Source organism: Musca vetustissima, unplaced genomic scaffold (assembly GCF_032173495.1).
Source record: "Musca vetustissima isolate MV318-11 ecotype Yass unplaced genomic scaffold, APGP_CSIRO_Mvet_v1 utg12928, whole genome shotgun sequence".
In the NCBI taxonomy this organism is placed as follows: Eukaryota; Metazoa; Arthropoda; class Insecta; order Diptera; family Muscidae; genus Musca; species Musca vetustissima.
This window is the reverse complement of record NW_026876804.1, coordinates 72666-97527: the sequence shown is the minus strand read 5'-3', so window position 1 is coordinate 97527 and position 24862 is coordinate 72666. Positions and strand designations below refer to the sequence as shown.

Genomic DNA, 24862 nt, shown 5'->3' with positions numbered 1-24862 from the left:
TGTTTACTTTTATAGAAACACTTTTTTCAATGTATTTTAACAAAACAAATAAAATCTAAAATACGTCCTGTCAATTTGAAAATGCTCAACTTCATACGCAATAAAATAAATAATAATTGAAATAAATGTATTGAATTTTTGAAGAGATAAAATCGTACCCATATGCATGAACTAAGGTACGAGCCTAATATTTAAATTTGTAACACACAACAAACATCCTAAATATTATTTTTAAAATTATATACATTAAAAAAAACAAGACAAACTTTCTGAACTCTAACTGATCATTTTACAAAAATATTAAAATTAAATTAATTCTTTAGAAAAAAACGACAAAATCATGATCTTGACCATTTCCACCAAAAGGTGGCGTAAATATTAAATTCGTCATAACGGAGACGCCATAGAGATTCTTGATCGTGTCCGTCAATCGGTCTATTGAAAACACGATTGAGATAGAACTTTGAAATGTTGCACTGGTATTGCTATTTCTCATAGGTTGGTTGGTATTGCAAATAGGGTATATCGGTCCACTTTATCAATATTGTTCCACTTTTTAGGGTAGCCCCCATTATTCGGCAATTTAGTATTTTAGTGATTCACGTTGGGTATCAGATCTCTACACAAAAATGATCAATATTGGGCCATATTTCGGGGTATCCCTTATATAACGATAACCACAATATTCGATATTTTGAGGTTTTTGTGCACATGTTTCAACCAAAGTGGCTGTGATTTGTTATTTTGGTTTCCTTCTTAGGAAAGCCCCAATATAACGCTACATCAGAAATTTGGGTAGCTTGAGCACGCGTTTCAACGAATTTAGGATCAATTAAATATTTTGCATTCTCATTGAGTAGGAAAATTATGAAAAATTATCCGGGTAGCTTCCATATCCCATTTTCTGTATTTTGAAACTTTAGCCGCATCGGTACTACCAAATAACGTCGTCTCCATATAAAAAGGTCTCGATTGACTTAAGAAATTTTGAATGCAAATTACCTGTTATTATTTAATGCCACATAGGATAGAAGACGTTGTTTCCGAGAAGGTACCCCCGAATATTCGGTACGTTTGGGAAAACAAATCTTCATATCAAAAATGATTCGTGGTGAATAGAAAACGTATTTCCATAAAGTTTTCAATATTTTCAATCCTAGCCCAGTTTTCCAACCTGAGTGAAGTTTGGTTTTTCATTTTCCCTCATAAACTTTCTACTTGCAGACACTTTACAATAACAATCATCATTTAAAGTTTTCGACCTTCTTAGGAAATTTTGAATGCACACCACTGTCTTAATGACGTTTTTACTTGTATAATTCTTTTAAGGAAGAATTAAAAAAAATTTAGAAAAATAATCTATAAGAATTATTTAAGCTGATTGAATTATTTTAACTGATTTTTTAGAAAAATGGGAATATTTCTATTAATTTTAATTGACGAAAAACATTGAAACAATAAAAGACACAAAAACGAAACAAAAATTGCATTTTTACTAAAGTATTCTGAAAATAGTTCAGTGGATTATATGCTTTCATAACATTTTTTATTTTATTTTTTGTTTTTTATAAACTGATAATGTAACTAAAAATGTCTTATGTTACAAATTATGCATCAGAAAAAAAAACAAACATACGTTAACGTAGTGCATGCTTTAATAGAACAATATTACTAAAAAAGTTGCGTAAACTATTTGCAAGATTTGATAAACAAACAGTCAAAATAACAATACATTTTTGTAAAATTTTTTAAGAACTGTTTAAATTTTAAAGAACATTTTAAATTATACAGATAAAAAGTTTTTTGGCTTAATGTTCTTTTAATATCTTTTTTAAATAACTTTCCTACTGAAATTATTTGTAGTTGCATTTTATTATGTTGTACAACACATTTTAATTATATTTAACATGAATGTGTGACTATGCAGTTTACTGACAGTCTTACTGCATCTACTTGGTTCTCAATAATATGTTCAAACGACGCATTGTGGTTCAGAATCGTTTACCCTGTCAAAAGTCTGTCATTTTTAAGTGGATAAAGATATTTTGATAATTATTTGTGTGTTTTACAGATTCGGTTTAATAATGGCAGATTAATTCAATGTCAAAGCTAAACTTTGGCATTTTTGAAATAGTTTGCAATAACATATGATTGTGTATGCGCTTTTTATATCTTTTTGCTTGAAAAACTTGCCAAAACTTCACAAAATGGCGAAATTTCTGAGGTTCCGACATATGTGGGCTACCCTGTAAAGTGTAGCAATACCAATTTTTTTGCTTTACAATGAGGTCTTTAAATAACAAATTTCGGCTAATTCTGTTGAAAATGTGCCAACATATCCTATAGTCCACAAAATTTGGAATTAAAAAAAATAGTTTCCAAAGAAAGTAATTTATTAAATCATTTAATTTGAGATCGCCATAAAATTTATCGCACAAAAAAAAATCCATGCTTTATCAGTTATAGTTTCCGAGAAATAGCTATTTCTTTCTTCAGAAATTACATATTTTCACGTCACGCCATTATAACTTGTTTCAATATGTTTACTAAATTAATGTGTTGTAAAATAATTCTAAAAGAAAACAATATGACAAACTGCATCATTCAACAAATAGCAATCTTGCATTAGTTTCCACACAATCTTATTTCTTTATAATGTACTTTTTATTGTATGATTGGAGAAATACTATTATCAATATCGATACTTAACAACAAATAATAACAAATTAATATATTTTCAATGTTTCAATTTACACCAAGGTGGATCTGAGACACATGGACGAACAACTAGGTAGCAACGTAGTTGATGTTGGAGTTGATTTGTCTGAATTTTACATGTCTGTGGAATGGGACATCCTTGAAGTACCAGCCGTCAGGTAAGCATGTATATACCAGAATATCGTTTCTGTCATAGTTTACAAAAGTTTATTATCTAATTTTCTTTTTCATTTTTGCAGAAACGAGAAGTTTTATACATGCTGCGACGAACCCTATTTGGACATTACGTTTAATATAACGATGAGGAGAAAAACGTTATTCTATACCGTAAACATTATTATTCCATGTATGGGAATATCATTCTTAACGGTGTTGACTTTTTATTTGCCGTCAGACAGCGGCGAAAAGGTATGTGATTATTCTTCCTTCTTTATATAAAAAAAATTTAAGCGCTGTTCAAAGGTGCCGTGTTGCTCCCCTCTCCCCTATATACATTTTCGACCGATTTCATCAAAATTGTTCTTTAATACTTACGGTTTCTATGATTGCGATGAAAATTTGCACAGAATACCAAATTGCCTACTATATATTTTCCACCAAATGAAATGAAGATACAAATAAAAATCAAATTTTTAATTCCATCCAATTTCATGTCAATAATTCTTAAAATAATAAATCGTGATAATGCACATATTGGTGATATTATTTGCATTACGTCGCTCGTTCATATAGTGGAGGGAGACCACAACAACCGCCATGTACGTCCACATACAAAATATCATTAACTGCAGCGGTGGAATCCTCTCTTTGTGACACCTTCACAAATTGGTAATTAACATAGTCATAAATACCTAGTAAATCTATAAAATAACCATTAAGTAATTTTTGCGAAAGATTTGATCAGTACTTCAAGTTGATTGGGAACTACAATAGAAATAACATAGTTTATATATTTTCTGGTAGGATATATTTGATGGTAACTGGTAACAACTTTTCAAGTCGTTAATTCAATTCTAATATATAATAAAATGCCACGGATATATACACTTTAATATAGAGAAATAATAGTCTCTCCATAATCACCGCACATCGGCAACCCGTAGTAATAATAAACAAACATTTACAATACTATTTCCCTTTGTTTTTTCAGGTGACGTTGTCAATCTCAATTCTTATCAGCCTCCATGTGTTCTTTTTGTTGGTTGTTGAGATCATACCCCCAACATCATTGGTAGTCCCTCTTCTGGGGAAGTATTTAATATTCGCTATGATTTTAGTGTCCATTAGGTAAGTTATATATATATATATGTGTATTGTCAAGTATTTACATTCGCATGGCGATTGCAAGAAATTGCAATAGTTGCAATAATTAGAGATGAACTTCCAACTAAAACAGAGTTATGGTTTGTACTGGAGGATGTTTCTCTTAAAAATTTAATATGTGCTTTTTCTGGTATTTTATTATAATTTATGACTTCGTAAATATCAATTAATTTAAAATAATACAAACTTTCAATTATTGCTGTGTGTAAGGGAAAACACAGCGTTGAAACAAAAGAAAAACTCAACAACATTAGAAAAACCTAAAGGCTATTTGAATAATAGAAAATCAGTTGATTAATACTCTTACCGAAACGAATTTGCCGTAATTAAAGAAGCACCAACGAATATTACGAATAAAAAAGTCACATTAAACATTTATGAGACTAAGAATAAAACATTTGCTAAAAATCGAAAGTCCAACTTGGACTGAAACTGTCAACAAGCGCCCATTCTGCAATATGTCTAAGTATATTCTAGAAACAATTTTTTTAAAATCCGTCTAAACTAAAATATTCAAAAATATTTCAAGAAGATGGTGCCACACAACTAGAACGAATATGACTTTATTGCAAGAGACATTTCCTGGCCGAGTAATTTATCGTCATGGAGACATCAACTGTCCACCAAGATCATGCGATTTGCCACCATTAGTCTTTTTAATTTTGGTTATAAACATGCCCATAATCTGTGGATGTGATTTCAAGGGGGAAGAAAATTAAATAAGCCTTCGAAAATGAGAAAAATCAAAAAAATTGGTTAAAAAGGATGACTTATACAAATTTTTGTATTGATTCTATGCATATTCTCTAAAGGAACTATGGGTCTATCTCGTTTCCTGTTACAAACCGTTATATTTGTAACAGGCAAAGGGAAACGAGATAGACACATAATTCCTTTCATCGTACAGTCCGAAGAAAAATAAATTTTGTCTTTTTATGCGTATTTTTTCACATTTCAACCACTGTAACTCAGCCAATCCTCAACCGATTTACCAAATATATATCTTGTTTGAAAGGAAAAATTTTACTCTTCGAAAAAAATAAAAAAGTTATTCGAGTTTCGAATTGAAAATCTATGAAACCATGTTTTTCTCTACATTTACCGTTATACAATTAATTTTTGATGTGACCCAGAAAAACCAAAGGTATTTTCGTGGTCCAGGGACTTTAACTAAACATAATTGGTACATTAGAGCCCCTGAATAATTTTCGTGTCGCATAGTGTTATTGGCGACTCAGACATTGCAGATATTAATCTATATACCACGAATTCCATGTCACGCACTGTTACACCGTGCGACATTTGCAATTTTTATTAAATAGTTTTGCGCCTTTTACAATACCTGCTAATTTTTTTATGAATATGTTTGTAAATTTCGGTGATATTAAGCAAAATTTAGCGTACGCACGCGCTACAAAATTTTCCCTTTAAAAATTGGATATCAGTTTCGATATGAAATTTCTGCGAATTGGCTGGAGATAAAATTGCGTTTTTTTACATCTATAATGAGAAAACCACTTCTAACATATACTTGTTTAACTTTGAACACCGACACGCACATGTTACACTTGTAACGCACGTTACACACACATGTACTAAAAATTAAATTGAAACTGAATGTTTTAAAAATGCTAATTCTTAAATCCCACACAACTATGTTGTCAGGGTATTATACCTTTGTGTGGCCCCAAGACCTTTAGTAAATCATTTTGCAGTTATGGACGAAATTTTTTGCTGTAAATCCGGTTCTAAATCAACATATTGAGGAAGAATATAACATGTGCGTGACGGATACAAAATTTTTCGATGGAGATAAAAGACAAACTTTGTTTTATTTGAGTTTGTCATCTCAAGATCCACACATAACAGCATTATCAAAAAAAATTCTCATATTAGAGTTTGTGTAGAAACATATGTTAATTTTGTCACGCACGAGTTACATTTTTTCTTACACTATTTAACTGCCATTACCACGGGATTCTGTTATTATATATAGAGGTTTATATGTATGTTATTCTTAGTAAGATATTTATTTGAATTTAATATTTATTATTGATATTGTTTTAGCTTACAGCGTTCACACTTACGACAAATGACAACAAAAAGAAAAACTACCGTTATTTTTCAAAATTCAGCAAAGAATATTTCCTATATAATTTCATATCTCTCTTAACGTATTGATTTTTACCTATGTGGTTGTCCTTTTTATGGAATTCGTGGTATATAAAAGAGTTGCGTTATAAATGACTGACTGATTATCAACCCCCAGGCGAAACGGCTAAAGCTAGAAACTTGAAATTTGGCATGTAGGTCGGGATTGGTAAGTAGGCGTCTGATAAGGCGGCGATTTTGAAAATTTGTACTAAAAGGTACTAAAAACTGTATTACGGGGAATTTAGTACTAAGAGGTACTAAAAAGTACTAAATATTATATTTGTATGGAATACGTAGATATACATATCTTAAACTTGGTATGTAGATTAAGCTAATACAAATATAATGATTTGCAAAAATATTTTTGGAAAATAATACTAAAATGGTTCTAAAATTGTATAGCACCGGAAGGGATGGAAGTTGAACTGTAAAATTTGGTACACAGCTTTTTCCATGATAACCGATTCAGAATGTGTGAACAAATTTTGTAAATTAGTACTAAAGGTACTAAAAAATACTAAATATTATACTACGATGGAAAAGGTAGTGATAGATATCTGAAATTTGGTATGTAACTTAAGGTATTACAAATAGAATGATGGGCAAACATATTTTTTGGAAATGAATGCTAAAATGTATTAAAAAGTTGTAAATATTATATTGCAATATAGCCAATAGAGATAAAAATGTGAAACTTCGCATATAGATTTAACTATTACAAATAGAATGCTAAAGTGCTAAAGTAGTAAAGTGGTGATAAAAAGTACTAAATAATAAAATACAATGAAACAGGTAGAAATAAGAATCTGAAATATAGTATGTAACTTACTCTATTACAAATATAATGTCATTCATATATATTTTTTTTTGAAATTAGTACTAAAATGTACTAAATACTGTAGTATAACAGAACCGGAAGAAATGGAAATGGATAGGGTTTGAAATCTGAAATTTAGTATTAGACTATAAATAATAGAGCGATATGCTCTATAAACAAATGTAATATGCCAAAAAGTTAGTAAACTAGCAAGTACTCAATACTGTGTGCGGATAAAGATAGGGTCCTGTTATAAAATACTTACCTGCAACCATGACAATAATCATTTATGCATAAATATTTTTCAGAAATAAGTTATAAAATGTACTAAAAAGTACAAAACATTGTATAAGGCGGTACGGGTGGATATAGAATTTGGTACAAGTTGTTTTCTATGAAAAACAATTCTTTTCGCAATTTTGTTGGGCATTTGTGCTTAATGTACTAAATATTGTATACGACAGAACGAGTAGAGATAGAGTCCTCAAATTTTTTCTGTATTTAGCTATAACATTTCAAAAAAGTTTTTTTTTTCGAAAATTTGCATTAGAAAGTACAAAGTAGGAATGATTAGAGACAGGTATCCAAATTTCAGTACTAATCTTAGAACTTTGGTTTAAACTTCCGATATAGTTATAAAACGGACGAGACTTTACACAAATAAGTGAAACTATGCAAACAAACCGCTGAACATCACAAGTACTAAATTGTTGGCATTTTTAAATGCAAATGTTTCTATAATTTCTGCTATAACATAACTGATATTTATTTCCAATGATGTTTTCAACCATACTTTAAATGTAATGAATAAAGGGCGGTATCTTTATGTCGATGATATATAGGAATAGCGACAATTTGTTTGGAGTAAAATCTGAGATTTTCATAAAAAATAAGATATAGGACATATCATTATTTGGAATATTTCAAATGTATATCAAATATTCAACTATAAAAAGTATATTGTGTAGCTTAGTTAAATTTTATTTATTTTAACTATACAAAAATTCCGCTAACGACGTAGCGGGCCTATGTCAGTGTATTTATATAATTGTATCCCTTTCATTGCAGCATATGTGTCACAGTTGTTGTTCTCAATGTCCACTTTAGATCGCCACAAACTCATCGAATGGCACCCTGGGTGAAAAATGTGTTTATTGATAATCTTCCGAAATTTTTGTTCATTAAACGGCCAAAGTACAATTTCGAGACAAGGTAAGTTAATATAATAGTCCAAGAATTAGTTTTAAATTAAAAATGTTTTATCGATTATTTTTTTATTAATTTTTGTAATAAAATTATATTTGTTCTAAAAAAACTTACATTTGGAGCACCCCTAACGAACACCCAACCACAAACATAGTTGAGAATTTCTTGAGAATTCACATTTTAACAAAATGTTTGTAATATTGCTAAAAAAAAGCCTAAGAACAACTATTATAAGGTTGTTCTGTGTTGGGCAATGTTCATTCTGTAATCGATAATAGTGTTTTTACAAATGTCAGGCACTATAACTCCGATACTATTAATTCTATCTTAATTTGTGGTCGGAAATATGGGACTTTCTAAAAACCACATTCATATGTACGCTATTTTGTCAATTTAGTTCATACCAGAGCCTGACATGTACTCTTTCGAATTTTGGACTCAGATTTTCCAAGTGATCGGAAATAATGCCCGCCGTCCAAAAAAAACCTTTCATTTATTACAAAAACAACTACAAAACAACAAAATTATGTCAATTAAATCCATAGAACTTTACACATGTTAATAATAATGGAAGACACGTATCAAAAAAAGTAGCCAAAACTAAAGCAATTGGTACTGTCACTAATGATATAGTTGCACAAAACCGACTTATAATTCGAGAAATCACGGATTTATTTATGGAATATTACTCCAAAATAATTTTTTGTTATAAATTTTTTAACATTATTTGATGTGCATTTACACACTAATTTATTAATATAAAAGGTGATACTTACTGATTACTCCCCGTAATCTTACCCAAACATACCACATGTGGCAATAGAAAAACTCCTTTCTTATTTTTGTGTACAAATATTGAACCAAAATAACCTCTTATCTCAAGTGGACTGTAGACAAAAATAGATCCCTGTTTAACTAAATGTTATCTCTTTTACACAAGAGACCCACAGAAATACATTCACTATATTTACTTAATGAAAACCATGTTCGCTACGTGAACATATGATGTTGGTTTTTAAAAAAAGTTATACGGCATTTATTATATTTGCAATTTTAGTTGCTTTAGTTTTGGCCACCAGTGTATTTTTCAGGGTAAAAATGTGTTCAGTACCAATTTGTGTATACAGTCCAAATTATTTAAATCGCTTCGTATTTGAATTGTACTCTCAAAAATATTTTAGATTTTTGCAAAAAAGAACCAAAAGATAATATAAAATGATTTTTCATCGATATTGAAATTGATTCAGAAGTATGCAAGGATGTAATAACGACAAATTTTGTTAATATCCAATTTAGGATAGTTGCATTAAGTATGTAACCAGAAAATAGTTCCATAGACACTGAAAAAATCGAGGCTCAAAAGTTTATAGGCCTTATCTACTTTATGCAAAGTTACAAGTCTTCAATACATATTGCGCTTCCATTTGCCAGTCGAATTTGGTGTGTGTATATAACTCATTTTATTATTTTTTAATCACCCCTATTCTGTATGTTGTCGTCGACACGAAACGACGTCGAAGAGAGTCGTCTTTTGCAAATTGGTATTGCCTATGTCGTTGTCGACATTTATCGATAACTATTGAAACCTTTTTGGTATTCCGTAACAATGTGTGACGACGACGATGTCGAAGATTTCTTCGTCATAGTTTTTGTTCACGACTAAAGCGTTTGAACATAAAATTGCATCCCAATTGGATGGATTTTTTCCAAATTTCATCCCGTTCGGATCATAATGGTGGCATGTAACTTGTTTAAAATAATACATGAATGGAGGGACATGCATAAATCGACTGAAAAATAATTCTATGTACATACTATATACTAAAAAGTAACTATGGGTCTATCTCGTTTCTTTTTGGTCGTTGCAAACACATTTACCAAGACATAATGCCCTGTACCACAGTGCGGTGAAGGATACAAACACATTTTTGACCAAAAATATGCAACAAAATTTTTGTTTTTATTGGTATTATCCATAAATAGTCGACATCGTCGCATGAGTGTTACAGAATACCAAATCAGTGTCGAAGTGATGTCGATGTCGATGCGAAGTGATGTCGAAAGAGAAACGTCGTCGACAACGACGACGACATACGGAATAGGGGTGAATATTTCAATACATTTTATCATTTTAGCCTCGCCACAACGGGTCCATTTGGAGGAAGTTGTCAAATTCACGGACTGATTCCCTCATTACCGCAGTCAGAATCAGACGATTTACCTGCTGTGCCAGATATGGAGATTGGACCATCAGGAATAAAAAGTCCTATTCTAGCCAATCCCGTATTTTCCCATAGCAAATGTCCACCTCGTGTTCACAGAAGTTGTTTTTGTGTTCAATTTATATCCGAACATACCCGACTGCAGGAGGATTCAACTAAGGTAATTGTACACAATTGTATTTCTTCATATTTTTAAGCGTAAATAACAATTGACTATAATGCATAAAACCCGTGTTAACTGCTGTATCATACAAATAATTATGGAACATGAATTTCAATACTCGAGTTGAATATTTTTTGTATATAAAAATATACTTTGCAAAATGTTTTTTTTTTTTTTAATTTTTAAAAAGTTTTTGTCGTTTTTTGTGGAGTAAAACTAAAAATGTAGCAAAGTGTTACAGAAGCTATTTATATGTATTTGTTAGTTAGTTTGAAAAGAGGGGTGGTTGAAACCACCACATGTCCATTATGGGACATACACTTAAGCCATAGGAGGCCTGTTGTGCGCTCTAGGAAGGAAAGGTATTTAGATTGGAATTATTCTTAGATTTTTTGTTTGGTCTCCCTATTCTTCTAGGAATTCTGTGTTTTTACAGAAGTCCTTTAGTATTTTCTATTCACACCCCCTTAGGTCATTAAGTTCAGGAATAGTGTCGTTTTTCAAGAACTGGGTTCGGATGCATGCAAAAGCCGGGCAGTGGCATAGGAAATGTTCCAACGTTTCGTTGTCTTACCCACACGCTCTGCACCTGCTGCTTCCCGAACACCCATGTTGGGTAAATGTGACTGCAGGTTAAGATGTCGTGTGAGAATGCCTATCAGTCTGCTTAGTCCTTTCTTGTTTACCGTAAGTATTTGCTTAGTCTTATCCTCATTTGGGTCTCCCCATAAGATTTTTGTGTTTTTTCCAATCCTTTCGTTATTCCAGAGTGTTTTGTGCGCCTCTTTCGCCCATGACCTCATTTCTAGACGTGAAGCGCTAAAAGATTTTGCTCTGTTCACATCTATGTTGATTAGGTCCGTAGCACGTCTGGCGAGTTGGTTGGCTATCTCGTTTCTTATGACTCCTGAGTGACCCGGTACCCATATATACGTACAAGACCGTGTCGTGAGAAGTTGTTTATTATTTTTATGCATTCCAGTACAGTTTTTGATGAAACTGTTTTGGATGTTATTGCATTAATAGCATGTTTACTATCTGCCATGATATTTATGTTATTATGCCCAGAGTTAGAGCTTAACCATCTTAGACACTCCGTTATAGCTTGAACCTCCGCCTGTAGGATCGTTGTGATCTGGCAGGCGAAGTGAGATTTCAGTCCCCGGTTCTTCAATTAAAAGTCCCAGTCCCGTCTTTTCCGCTAGCCGGGAGCCATCCGTGTAACAACAGTTCCCCGGAGGCATGTGTGCTAGTGTTCCGCTGCTCCATGAGTCTCTGTCCGGTATCAGGATTTCACACAATGTGATTACTCTTGTTTCAGGTATTCGATCTGACGCAAAGTGATTAATTGAGTGTCCGATCGTAGCCTGTAGTATATTTTCGTGCGGTGTGTAGTGTCCGTTGTCGATCCACTTTAAGTCTTAAAGCTGCGATGGCCGCTTTGTATTTTATTTGGATGTCAACTGGGTGTATATACAATATAGTTTCCAGTGCCCTGGTTGGTGTTGTCCGCATTGCCCCGCATATGCCTAGACAACAAGTTCTTTGGACTTTCTGTAGTGTTATTACATTACATTTTTGTCTATTGCTGTCCACCAGACTACAGACGCATAAGTTACAATTGGCCTAATAACGCTCTTGTAGATCCAGTGTACTATGTTTGGGTTGAAACCCCATTTAAAGCTCACGGCTCTTCTACAGAAAGACCAGCATCTATGGGCCTTTTCGACCCATTGATGTATGTGGTCTTTCCATCTAAGTTTTCTATCTAGGATGACACCCAGATATTTCACTTGATTTGATATTGCTATCACTTTGTTTTGAAATATTGGTTCTTCATACTGTCCTATTTTTGTCTTTCTAGTGAAGAGACATATTTCCGTTTTGTCCGGATTACGTTTAGACCCCTCGGCTTCACCCAACTAAAAGCGATGTTTAACGCCGTTTCAGCATTCCTGCATAGTAAGTTAGGGTTCTTTCCCCATAGAAGTATTATAACGTCGTCTGCATAACAGACTGGTTCAAAACCATCTTCGGTTAAGTTCCTTAAGAGGCTACTGATAGTGGTGACCCACAGAAGTGGTGACAGTATCCCTCCCTGCGGTGTCCCTTGTCCTACTTTGTCCCTGATAGTTATGTCTTGTAGGCTATAGTTTATCCATCTATTCCTTAGCATATGGTTGACCCAGTCTATAATTGCCTGGTCAACACTAAAGGCTTCTAAGGATTGGATAAGTGTTTCGGTGCTGACATTATTAAAGGCTCCTTCGATGTCAATGCGGACTGCTAAAGTGTACATTTTCTTATCGAAAGTTCCTTCATTGTGGTGTACTACCTCATGTAAAGCCGTTTCCACTGATCTCCCCTTTACGTACGCATGTTGTTTATATTTCAGCGTGTCATTGGGGATGCTGCTCATGGTGTCGATTGTCCGTTCTATGGTTTTGAGTAAAAATGAAGTAAGGCTAATTGGCCTGTAGGCTTTTGGTGTTGCGTAGTTTGCATTGCCGGGCTTGGGTATGAAGACTACCCTGGCTGTGTACCCAAACCTTATACATGTGATATATAGTCGACCTCTTTTTGTAAAAGAGCAGGGAAGACGTTGTCTGGCCCTGCCGCTTTATACGATGAGAAGCTCTTTATAGCATCTCGTACCATTGATTCATCGATCTTAGGTTCCACAGATCTTGCTTCCCTTGCTACCGTAGCGTCATCACTTATGGATGGGTTCTGTGGGAAGTGAGCGTTCATCAGAAGCCTTATTGTTTCTTCAGTTGTTTCCATCCTGTTGCGCTAACTGTCTACCATTCTTTCGGCTTGAGTGTGGGTTTTTGGACAGAAACTTTTTTAATTTTTAGACGTCGTTTACGCTATCGACCTGTTCACAGAAAGTTTTCCAGGAGTTGCGTTTGGCGGTTCTTGTCATTTTGTTGTATTCTTTCTACTTATTGAGGAAGTTGTCCCAGTATACTGTAGATTTCTTGCGGCGTCTCTATTATAAAGTTTTCGGACCTCTTTCCCTTTATTTCGAATCTCCCCGGTCTTCCAGGGTTTTTCGAAGGCAGATTTCCTTTCTCGAAGAGGACAACTTTCTTCGAAGGACTTTACTATTGCTTCCGCTAAGTTATTGACATTTTTGTCTATATCGTCAGTGCTTAGGCTGTCATAGTTATGTTGCCCTAGCCTCTCTTTGAGTAGTTTTCCGAATTTTATCCAATTTGTTTTGGACTTGTTTCGAAAGTATATGGGTTTCGGCGATGGCCGTAGGATTTTAAACCTAATATATCTATGGTCCGAGAAGGAATATTCATGTGAGACTCTCCATTCTTGTACCTCGTCTATTAGGTTCGCTGAACATATCGTTATGTCTAACACTTCTTCTCTAATTCTATTAACGAAGGTAGGTTTGTTGCCTATGTTAAGAGTAATTAGGTCGTTAGTATTAAGATAGTCTAAGAGGGTTTCACCCCTTTTGTTAGTATTAGTACTACCCCACGCAATGAGGTGTGAGTTAGCATCGCTACCAATCAGTACTTCGTTACCTGTTTCTTTTGCTCTTCTCACCAGTCGTTGCAGCTTCGCCATTGGTGGTGGTATCGGCGAGTCAAATGGGAGGTAAACTGATGCCAGATAAATGTTCCCATTCCCGTGCTTCAGTATGGTTGCGTCCGGTGTTGACAACTCTGGAGAGAATAAAAAACATAAGTTTTTGAGACATATTATGCAGGTTCTCGGTCGGGAACCTGTATTTGCATAGAATAATTGGTAATTTATGTGGTTTAATCCAGAGACCTTGTTCTTAACAGTCCATGGTTCCGGGATTAGACCGATGTGTATATTACCTTTAATTAGTTTTTCCATCAGAGTCATTGTTGCCGTCTCACTCCGATGGAGGTTTATTTGGATAACTTCGATCATTCTTCGATCATTCTTCATCCCCTTTGAATTCGCTGCTATTCAGATCTATGGGCTCTCCACCTTGCCGCAGGTGCTCCATGATCTTTTTGTTGACCGCATTCATCACCTCATCATGCGTCTCCTTTTTAAGTTTATCGGATGCACTACGTTCATCGATTACTCGTCCCTGTACCGCCTTCTGGCAACCTTTGCATAAGACGGCGGCTCCTTATCGATTGTTGCTACTGCCTCCCTCCTACGCGAAGTCCGGGATTCCCAGTCTTGTCGGAAGATTTCGGTGTAGGGCCCGTCTTCTCTATATTAGAGCCAGCTTCGCCACCCTCAGTCGATGGATTCTGTGGACAGCCTCCTTGACTAGGGGTCATGCTTAGCCTTCTCTTGCTATCGGTCGAGGTGAAGCTCTTTTCTTTTTTGAAGGTTTGGCATTGGTCTGCTCCTCCGGAGACCTAATCCTCTTCGCCGCTTCCGAGGAAGTGGAGGGAAGGTCATGTTTATCCTTTAGGGCATCCCGCTCCTGTTTGATTTTGTTTCTCCCGTTCATCCTGGCCAGTTTTCGCCTTTGTGCCCCAGATAGTTGCTTTCTTTTTGTTGTGATCTTCACTATGTCTTTGCTCACTTATTTCACCATCCTATCAGACTCTTCTCTCTTCCGGCATTCTAGGACGGTTATATCGGCCTTACTTTCTTGGTCAGACCCGGAGTTAGAATTTGAGTCCCCACCAGCCTCTGTAGGTTGGGCCAGGCTTTCGCCTCCCAGGTGGTGACCGAAGTCTTATTTATTTGTGCCTGCTGGCTGAGTGCTTGTAGCGATACCCTCGACTACAGATGCCAATGCACCCACATCTGTAGGAGATTTTTGCTCACAATCGCCGGATGGCGACGGGGCTTGACTCGTGGGCAGATCAACGACACCCGCCGGTACTGAGTTATTTAGGCTCTGCACCGTAACTTTTATTTTATCTTCCTTACTTTCCATCTTTGTTTTTTGTTTTAAGGGAACACCCCCGTAGTCAGTTTTGGTCCGCCGGTCAAAAAGCCCTAAAGTGGGGTGATCAGACTATTCCTTTACCTCCAGGGTTTAGCTGATAGTAATGAGATACTCTGTTCATCCAACTTCCACCTATCCGCCACCTGGGGACGCGCCCGGTAGGGGACTGACAAAACTCCCTCGCATTTATATGTGTTTGTTGAAAAGTATAGTTTTATGTCATGCTAAAAGTGTCTGCTAATGAACGAATTATTCATATTTTGCCAGCTAATATTTGTTGATGTTTACTAATAAGATGTTTATTCAAATTTTTATATGAATTTGAAATTTATATTATATTATTTCCCCAAATGCGTATTTTTTTCGCCAAAAAATAGTTAATATTCAGCCAAATTCTATGAAAATTGACAGTTTGCTTATAATTTGGACGAAGACAGTAACAAGCTGTTGCTTCACTTTTCAGAATACCACCCATACAAAGGACCCAAAGAAGTAACATTCTTACTATAAAATCGTTATACAAATTAAACTCACTATATATTTTTTATTTTTCCCAAATGTACGATGCTATAACGGATTCCTCTCATTTTTGTATATCCTTCACCACACTGTGGTACAGGGTATTATGTCATTGTGCATATGTTTGTAACAGGCAAAAGGAAACGAGATAGACACATCATTCCTTTTGAGAATATGCATAGTATCACTTTCTGAGTCGATTTACGCATGTCCCTCTGTCCGTCCATGTATTTTTGTGAACAAAGTACAGGTCGCATTTATGATCCGATTTGGATGAAATTTGGCATAGGTAACTTATTTGGCACAGGGACGAACTCTATTGAAATTGGGAAAAATCGGTTCAGATTTAGATATAGCTCCCATATATATTTTCGTCCAATTTAATGTAAATGGAGCACCAAAGTCCCTATATATCTCTCGATTTACACGAAATTTGGCACAGCGTACTGAATTAGGTCGAGAATGATGTGTGTTAAGTTTCGTGAAAATCGGTTCAGATTTAGATATATCTCCCATATATATTTTCATCCGATTTAATGTAAATGGTGCACCCAAGTCCCTATATATCTCTCGATTTGCACGAAATTTGGCACAGGGTAATGAGTTAGCCATAGAGTTTCCTGAAAATGGGTTCAGATTTACATATAGCTCCCATATATATTTTCGTCCGATTTAATGTAAATGGTGCACCAAAGTCCCTATATATCTTTCGATTTGCACGAAATTTGGCACAGCGTAAGGAATTAGGTCTAGAATGATGTGTGTTAAGTTTCCTGAAAATCGGTTCAGATTTAGATATAGGTTCTATATCTGACCAAATGAAAAATTTAGTATCGGTTGCAGAATGACATGTTTATGGATCCAATTTGATTTTACTAGTCCTTTAAAATGCGACGCCTATTAGGGTTCATCTGTTGAATATACCCAAAGTGGCGATAATATAGTCGGCCCCGTCCGACTTTACTGCTTTCCTTACTGCTTTTTTTTTTTTTTGCGGCAAGGCCTGATAGCATCTTGAAACTCATTACAACGATAATGTACTGTACTTTACATATCCAATGTCATAAACTAATTTTTTTGTAATAATTTCATTTATTATAGACAAAAAAATTCGATCCTTAATTCCTAAACATAGTGTAGTGTCCGTTGTCGATCCACTTTAAGTCTTAAAGCTGCGATGGCCGCTTTGTATTTTATTTGGATGTCAACTGGGTGTATATACAATATAGTTTCCAGTGCCCTGGTTGGTGTTGTCCGCATTGCCCCGCATATGCCTAGACAACAAGTTCTTTGGACTTTCTGTAGTGTTATTACATTACATTTTTGTCTATTGCTGTCCACCAGACTACAGACGCATAAGTTACAATTGGCCTAATAACGCTCTTGTAGATCCAGTGTACCATGTTTGGGTTGAAACCCCATTTAGAGCTCACGGCTCTTCTACAGAAAGACCAGCATCTATGGGCCTTTTCGACCCATTGATGTATGTGGTCTTTCCATCTAAGTTTTCTATCTAGGATGACACCCAGATATTTCACTTGATTTGATATTGCTATCACTTTGTTTTGAAATATTGGTTCTTCATACTGTCCTATTTTTGTCTTTCTAGTGAAGAGACATATTTCCGTTTTGTCCGGATTACGTTTAGACCCCTCGGCTTCACCCAACTAAAAGCGATGTTTAACGCCGTTTCAGCATTCCTGCATAGTAAGTTAGGGTTCTTTCCCCATAGAAGTATTATAACGTCGTCTGCATAACAGACTGGTTCAAAACCATCTTCGGTTAAGTTCCTTAAGAGGCTACTGATAGTGGTGACCCACAGGAGTGGTGACAGTATCCCTCCCTGCGGTGTCCCTTGTCCTACTTTGTCCCTGATAGTTATGTCTTGTAGGCTATAGTTTATCCATCTATTCCTTAGCATATGGTTGACCCAGTCTATAATTGCCTGGTCAACACTAAAGGCTTCTAAGGATTGGATAAGTGTTTCGGTGCTGACATTATTAAAGGCTCCTTCGATGTCAATGCGGACTGCTAAAGTGTACATTTTCTTATCGAAAGTTCCTTCATTGTGGTGTACTACCTCATGTAAAGCCGTTTCCACTGATCTCCCCTTTACGTACGCATGTTGTTTATATTTCAGCGTGTCATTGGGGATGCTGCTCATGGTGTCGATTGTCCGTTCTATGGTTTTGAGTAAAAATGAAGTAAGGCTAATTGGCCTGTAGGCTTTTGGTGTTGCGTAGTTTGCATTGCCGGGCTTGGGTATGAAGACTACCCTGGCTGTGTACCCAAACCTTATACATGTGATATATAGTCGACCTCTTTTTGTAAAAGAGCAGGGAAGACGTTGTCTGGCCCTGCCGCTTTATACGATGAGACGCTCTTTATAGCATCTCGTACCATTGATTCATCGATCTTAGGTTCCACAGATCTTGCTTCCCTTGCTACCGTAGCGTCATCACTTATGGATGGGTTCTGTGGGAAGTGAGCGTTCATCAGAAGCCTTATTGTTTCTTCAGTTGTTTCCATCCTGTTGCGCTAACTGTCTACCATTCTTTCGGCTTGAGTGTGGGTTTTTGGACAGAAACTTTTTTAATTTTTAGACGTCGTTTACGCTATCGACCTGTTCACAGAAAGTTTTCCAGGAGTTGCGTTTGGCGGTTCTTGTCATTTTGTTGTATTCTTTCTACTTATTGAGGAAGTTGTCCCAGTATACTGTAGATTTCTTGCGGCGTCTCTATTATAAAGTTTTCGGACCTCTTTCCCTTTATTTCGAATCTCCCCGGTATTCCAGGGTTTTTCGAAGGCAGATTTCCTTTCTCGAAGAGGACAACTTTCTTCGAAGGACTTTACTATTGCTTCCGCTAAGTTATTGACATTTTTGTCTATATCGTCAGTGCTTAGGCTGTCATAGTTATGTTGCCCTAGCCTCTCTTTGAGTAGTTTTCCGAATTTTATCCAATTTGTTTTGGACTTGTTTCGAAAGTATATGGGTTTCGGCGATGGCCGTAGGATTTTAAACCTAATATATCTATGGTCCGAGAAGGAATATTCATGTGAGACTCTCCATTCTTGTACCTCGTCTATTAGGTTCGCTGAACATATCGTTATGTCTAACACTTCTTCTCTAATTCTATTAACGAAGGTAGGTTTGTTGCCTATGTTAAGAGTAATTAGGTCGTTAGTATTAAGATAGTCTAAGAGGGTTTCACCCCTTTTGTTAGTATTAGTACTACCCCACGCAATGAGGTGTGAGTTAGCATCGCTACCAATCAGTACTTCGTTACCTGTTTCTTTTGCTCTTCTCACCAGTCGTTGCAGCTTCGCCATTGGTGGTGGTATCGGCGAGTCAAATGGGAGGTAAACTGATGCCAGATAAATGTTCCCATTCCCGTGCTTCAGTATGGTTGCGTCCGGTGTTGACAACTCTGGAGAGAATAAAAAACATAAGTTTTTGAGACATATTATGCAGGTTCTCGGTCGGGAACCTGTATTTGCATAGAATAATTGGTAATTTATGTGGTTTAATCCAGAGACCTTGTTCTTAACAGTCCATGGTTCCGGGATTAGACCGATGTGTATATTACCTTTAATTAGTTTTTCCATCAGAGTCATTGTTGCCGTCTCACTCCGATGGAGGTTTATTTGGATAACTTCGATCATTCTTCGATCATTCTTCATCCCCTTTGAATTCGCTGCTATTCAGATCTATGGGCTCTCCACCTTGCCGCAGGTGCTCCATGATCTTTTTGTTGACCGCATTCATCACCTCATCATGCGTCTCCTTTTTAAGTTTATCGGATGCACTACGTTCATCGATTACTCGTCCCTGTACCGCCTTCTGGCAACCTTTGCATAAGACGGCGGCTCCTTATCGATTGTTGCTACTGCCTCCCTCCTACGCGAAGTCCGGGATTCCCAGTCTTGTCGGAAGATTTCGGTGTAGGGCCCGTCTTCTCTATATTAGAGCCAGCTTCGCCACCCTCAGTCGATGGATTCTGTGGACAGCCTCCTTGACTAGGGGTCATGCTTAGCCTTCTCTTGCTATCGGTCGAGGTGAAGCTCTTTTCTTTTTTGAAGGTTTGGCATTGGTCTGCTCCTCCGGAGACCTAATCCTCTTCGCCGCTTCCGAGGAAGTGGAGGGAAGGTCATGTTTATCCTTCAGGGCATCCCGCTCCTGTTTGATTTTGTTTCTCCCGTTCATCCTGGTCAGTTTTCGCCTTTGTGCCCCAGATAGTTGCTTTTTTTTTTGTTGTGATCTTCACTATGTCTTTGCTCACTTATTTCACCATCCTATCAGACTCTTCTCTCTTCCGGCATTCTAGGACGGTTATATCGGCCTTACTTTCTTGGTCAGACCCGGAGTTAGAATTTGAGTCCCCACCAGCCTCTGTAGGTTGGGCCAGGCTTTCGCCTCCCAGGTGGTGACCGAGTCTTATTTATTTGTGCCTGCTGGCTGAGTGCTTGTAGCGATACCCTCGACTACAGATGCCAATGCACCCACATCTGTAGGAGATTTTTGCTCACAATCGCCGGATGGCGACGGGGCTTGACTCGTGGGCAGATCAACGACACCCGCCGGTACTGAGTTATTTAGGCTCTGCACCGTAACTTTTATTTTATCTTCCTTACTTTCCATCTTTGTTTTTTGTTTTAAGGGAACACCCCCGTAGTCAGTTTTGGTCCGCCGGTCAAAAAGCCCTAAAGTGGGGTGATCAGACTATTCCTTTACCTCCAGGGTTTAGCTGATAGTAATGAGATACTCTGTTCATCCAACTTCCACCTATCCGCCACCTGGGGACGCGCCCGGTAGGGGACTGACAAAACTCCCTCGCATTTATATGTGTTTGTTGAAAAGTATAGTTTTATGTCATGCTAAAAGTGTCTGCTAATGAACGAATTATTCATATTTTGCCAGCTAATATTTGTTGATGTTTACTAATAAGATGTTTACTCAAATTTTTATATGAATTTGAAATTTATATTATATTATTTCCCCAAATGCGTATTTTTTTCGCCAAAAAATAGTTAATATTCAGCCAAATTCTATGAAAATTGACAGTTTGCTTATAATTTGGACGAAGACAGTAACAAGCTGTTGCTTCACTTTTCAGAATACCACCCATACAAAGGACCCAAAGAAGTAACATTCTTACTATAAAATCGTTATACAAATTAAACTCACTATATATTTTTTATTTTTCCCAAATGTACGATGCTATAACGGATTCCTCTCATTTTTGTATATCCTTCACCACACTGTGGTACAGGGTATTATGTCATTGTGCATATGTTTGTAACAGGCAAAAATAATCGAGATAGACCCATGGTTCCTTTTGAGAATATGCATAGAATCACTTTCTGAGTCGATTTACGCATGTCCCTCTGTCCGTCCATGTATTTTTGTGAACAAAGTACAGGTCGCATTTATGATCCGATTTGGATGAAATTTGGCATAGGTAACTTATTTGGCACAGGGACGAACTCTATTGAAATTGGGAAGAATCGTTTCAGATTTAGATATAGCTCCCATATATATATTCGTCCAATTTAATGTAAATGGAGCACCAAAGTCCCTATATATCTCTCGATTTACACGAAATTTGGCACAGCGTACTGAATTAGGTCGAGAATGATGTGTGTTAAGTTTCGTGAAAATCGGTTCAGATTTAGATATATCTCCCATATATATTTTCATCCGATTTAATGTAAATGGTGCACCAAAGTCCCTATATATCTCTCGATTTGCACGAAATTTGGCACAGGGTAATGAGTTAGCCATAGAATGATATGTGTTAAGTTTCCTGAAAATGGGTTCAGATTTACATATAGCTCCCATATATATTTTCGTCCGATTTAATGTAAATGGTGCACCAAAGTCCCTATATATCTTTCGATTTGCACGAAATTTGGCACAGCGTAAGGAATTAGGTCTAGAATGATGTGTGTTAAGTTTCCTGAAAATCGGTTCAGATTTAGATATAGGTTCTATATCTGACCAAATGAAAAATTTAGTATCGGTTGCAGAATGACATGTTTATGGATCCAATTTGATTTTACTAGTCCTTTAAAATGCGACGCCTATTAGGGTTCATCTGTTGAATATACCCAAAGTGGCGATAATATAGTCGGCCCCGTCCGACTTTACTGCTTTCCTTACTGTTTTTTTTTTGCGGCAAGGCCTGATAGCATCTTGAAACTCATTACAACGATAATGTACTGTACTTTACATATCCAATGTCATAAACTAATTTTTTTGTAATAATTTCATTTATTATAGACAAAAAAAATTCGATCCTTAATTCCTAAACATTTCATGAATATGTCGTATTCTTTAATAAGGTGGTCAATAAAAACGTAAATTACTTTTAGAGCCATAAGCTTCCACAGCTGAATTTTTTATACGTTGAATAACACACTTTTTACAACACAATTCAAAAACACATTGGCGAATGAGAACCTAGTGTCTACCCAGAAATTTAATAGCCATCCGAATGTAAACTATTATGTCGCTTGTTATGTGTGTGCGAACATTCCTTGGCGAATGCTCGTTTGGTAAAGAATTTATCACCATAAATTCATTCGTAAAAAGAGCACAAAACGAAAAAAATTTATTTTCGCAAGCGAATTTTTGCGCACCCTGCAATTTAACATGGACAGGCGGTCATGCATACATCGACTTATAGCCTAGACAGACGACAACCTTAATTTGCATTAACAGCCTTAATTCAAATTAACTTGTACATTATCCTCATTTTTATGTGTTGTAAATGCACAAAATCAAACCGAATTTATACTGAACTAACCAATTTCAATATGGCAATGCTGAATAAATAAATTGATTGTTGTCAACTTTGTTAACGTTTATGAAAATAAAAATTAGAAATAAAGGCAGAATACAACATTCCGTCGAATTGGGCGCTGTTTTATCATCATTATAGCTGTTATTCTTCCTGTCTGGCATATATCCTTTTCATAAAGATGTAATCCTAAAAAATAATGTAAACAAATGACAATATTTTCTACCTACACACAGACAAACAATAGTTTTGAAACAAAAAACTGATTCGTAAATGCAGAAACTATCGTCTGTCAGGGGTAAATATTAATTCAAATTAAGAACTATTTAATTCAAATTAAGGCTGTCGTCTGTCTTTGGTATTAGAAAGTGATTCTATGAATATTCTCAAAAGGAACCATGTGCCTATCTCGTTTCCTTTTGCTGTTACAAACATATGCACAAAGACACAATACCCTGTACCATGTGTGGTGAAGGGTTTAAAAACTCAAATTATTTTATAGATTTCTGTTATATAACAAAATTGGAAATTTACTTACTTTTTATTAAACCTATTGCATAATATTTTAAAAATGTTGATAATTGACGATATTTTAATGCAGATTTCACTTTTATTATTTATTTCAGGTTAAGGAAGATTGGAAGTACGTTGCTATGGTGCTCGATCGGCTATTTTTGTGGATTTTTACACTAGCAGTGTTAGCCGGTACAGCTGGAATAATATTACAAGCACCAACTCTGTATGATGATCGCATTCCTATTATCGAGCAAAAAGATGTAGACTTCTCCGGAAATTCTGCAGGCCGTTGCCGTCCTCCACAATAGCACATAAGAGAGCACACATTAGTATTATTAGTAGAGAATTTGCCAACTTAATTTATGTATGAATTTATTTTTCCTGAAATTGTCGTATTTCCGTACGAAAATACTAACTCCACAACAAAATCTGAGGCTTGGTTTATGAAATGTCAAGTTACAAATTAATAAAAAAAGTGTTGTTCGTTGTGAACACCTCAGTATGTAGCACTTATGTAGTACTTTCCGATTTTGGTATGTTTTAGGTACCTTCCATGCATAGGATAAAAAATTAGACTTTTATCAGAAATGTTTAAAAAATAAGTGTTCATAACTGTTCATATATATTAACTGAATTGACAAGGTAGAAATGTCTTTATTAATTGTAAAAAATAATTGATATACACCTAAGTCTGTTTTTACACGGTAGATTGGTTCCAGAAGAAGGGAATTCCCCTAAATTAGTGCTATTCACATTTGCTTTGACCAGTATAATTTGTCTGTACGCGCTAAAGGGGAATTCACTTAAATCTTTAAGCTAGTGTTCGCAAACTATCGATACTATCGATGGTTTCAGACTTTTTTCTTTCATAAATACTTTTTTGTGACATACTTCGCAAAAATTTAATTTGACAAAAAAATGTACATAAAATTTCAAATCGTGCTAAATGGAAAAAAATCGTCTAAAAAAATTAAAAATATTCAATTTTCAAAACGTGTTATATCAAAACCGTGTACAAAAAGACCGTGTAAAAACAGACTTAGGTGTATTGGGCTGTAGATTACGTTGAAACATATTTATTTAAAATCTAATTATTCTTTGTACATGTTTGTAAGTCAAGTATTCTGTTCATATTTGATCAATAAACGAACTTTGAATGTCAATCGATAAAATAAGAAAAAACCGAACACTCGATTGCAAAAAGTTAAAAAAATGTATTCATGTTTTTTAATGAGAATGCAACAACAATTTAATCAAGAATGCAACGACAAACCGATTTAAAGAATGCCATATGTCAAAATTAAACGATATCACATGGCTATGTCATGTATACATTTTTTATCTTTTTATGCCCTCCACCATGGATGGTATATTCATTATCGTTCCGTTTGTAACTCATCGAAATATGTCAAGACAATTTTAGCATGTCCGTCAGCCTGTTGTGACCACATTAGTTATGAAATAAAATACATTAGTTATGTTTGAAATGATTGTCGGTATGCAAAAAAATGGTTTAAC

The 24862-nt window shown here is 35.6% G+C and overlaps 1 protein-coding gene across 1 annotated transcript in view; it reads left to right on the top strand.

Moving 5' to 3' along the window:
- Positions 1 to 23663, top strand: part of LOC133321356 (acetylcholine receptor subunit alpha-like) — a 63697-nt gene extending 40034 nt beyond the window's left edge. The window contains exons 4-9 of the mRNA XM_061530447.1: positions 2761 to 2876; positions 2958 to 3126; positions 3869 to 4005; positions 8081 to 8224; positions 10354 to 10600; positions 23455 to 23663. Of these exons, the coding sequence (XP_061386431.1) occupies positions 2761 to 2876; positions 2958 to 3126; positions 3869 to 4005; positions 8081 to 8224; positions 10354 to 10600; positions 23455 to 23652 (1011 nt within the window). The 3' untranslated portion in view covers positions 23653 to 23663. The remainder of the gene's footprint in view (positions 1 to 2760; positions 2877 to 2957; positions 3127 to 3868; positions 4006 to 8080; positions 8225 to 10353; positions 10601 to 23454) is intronic.
- Positions 23664 to 24862: the final 1199 nt, after the last annotated feature.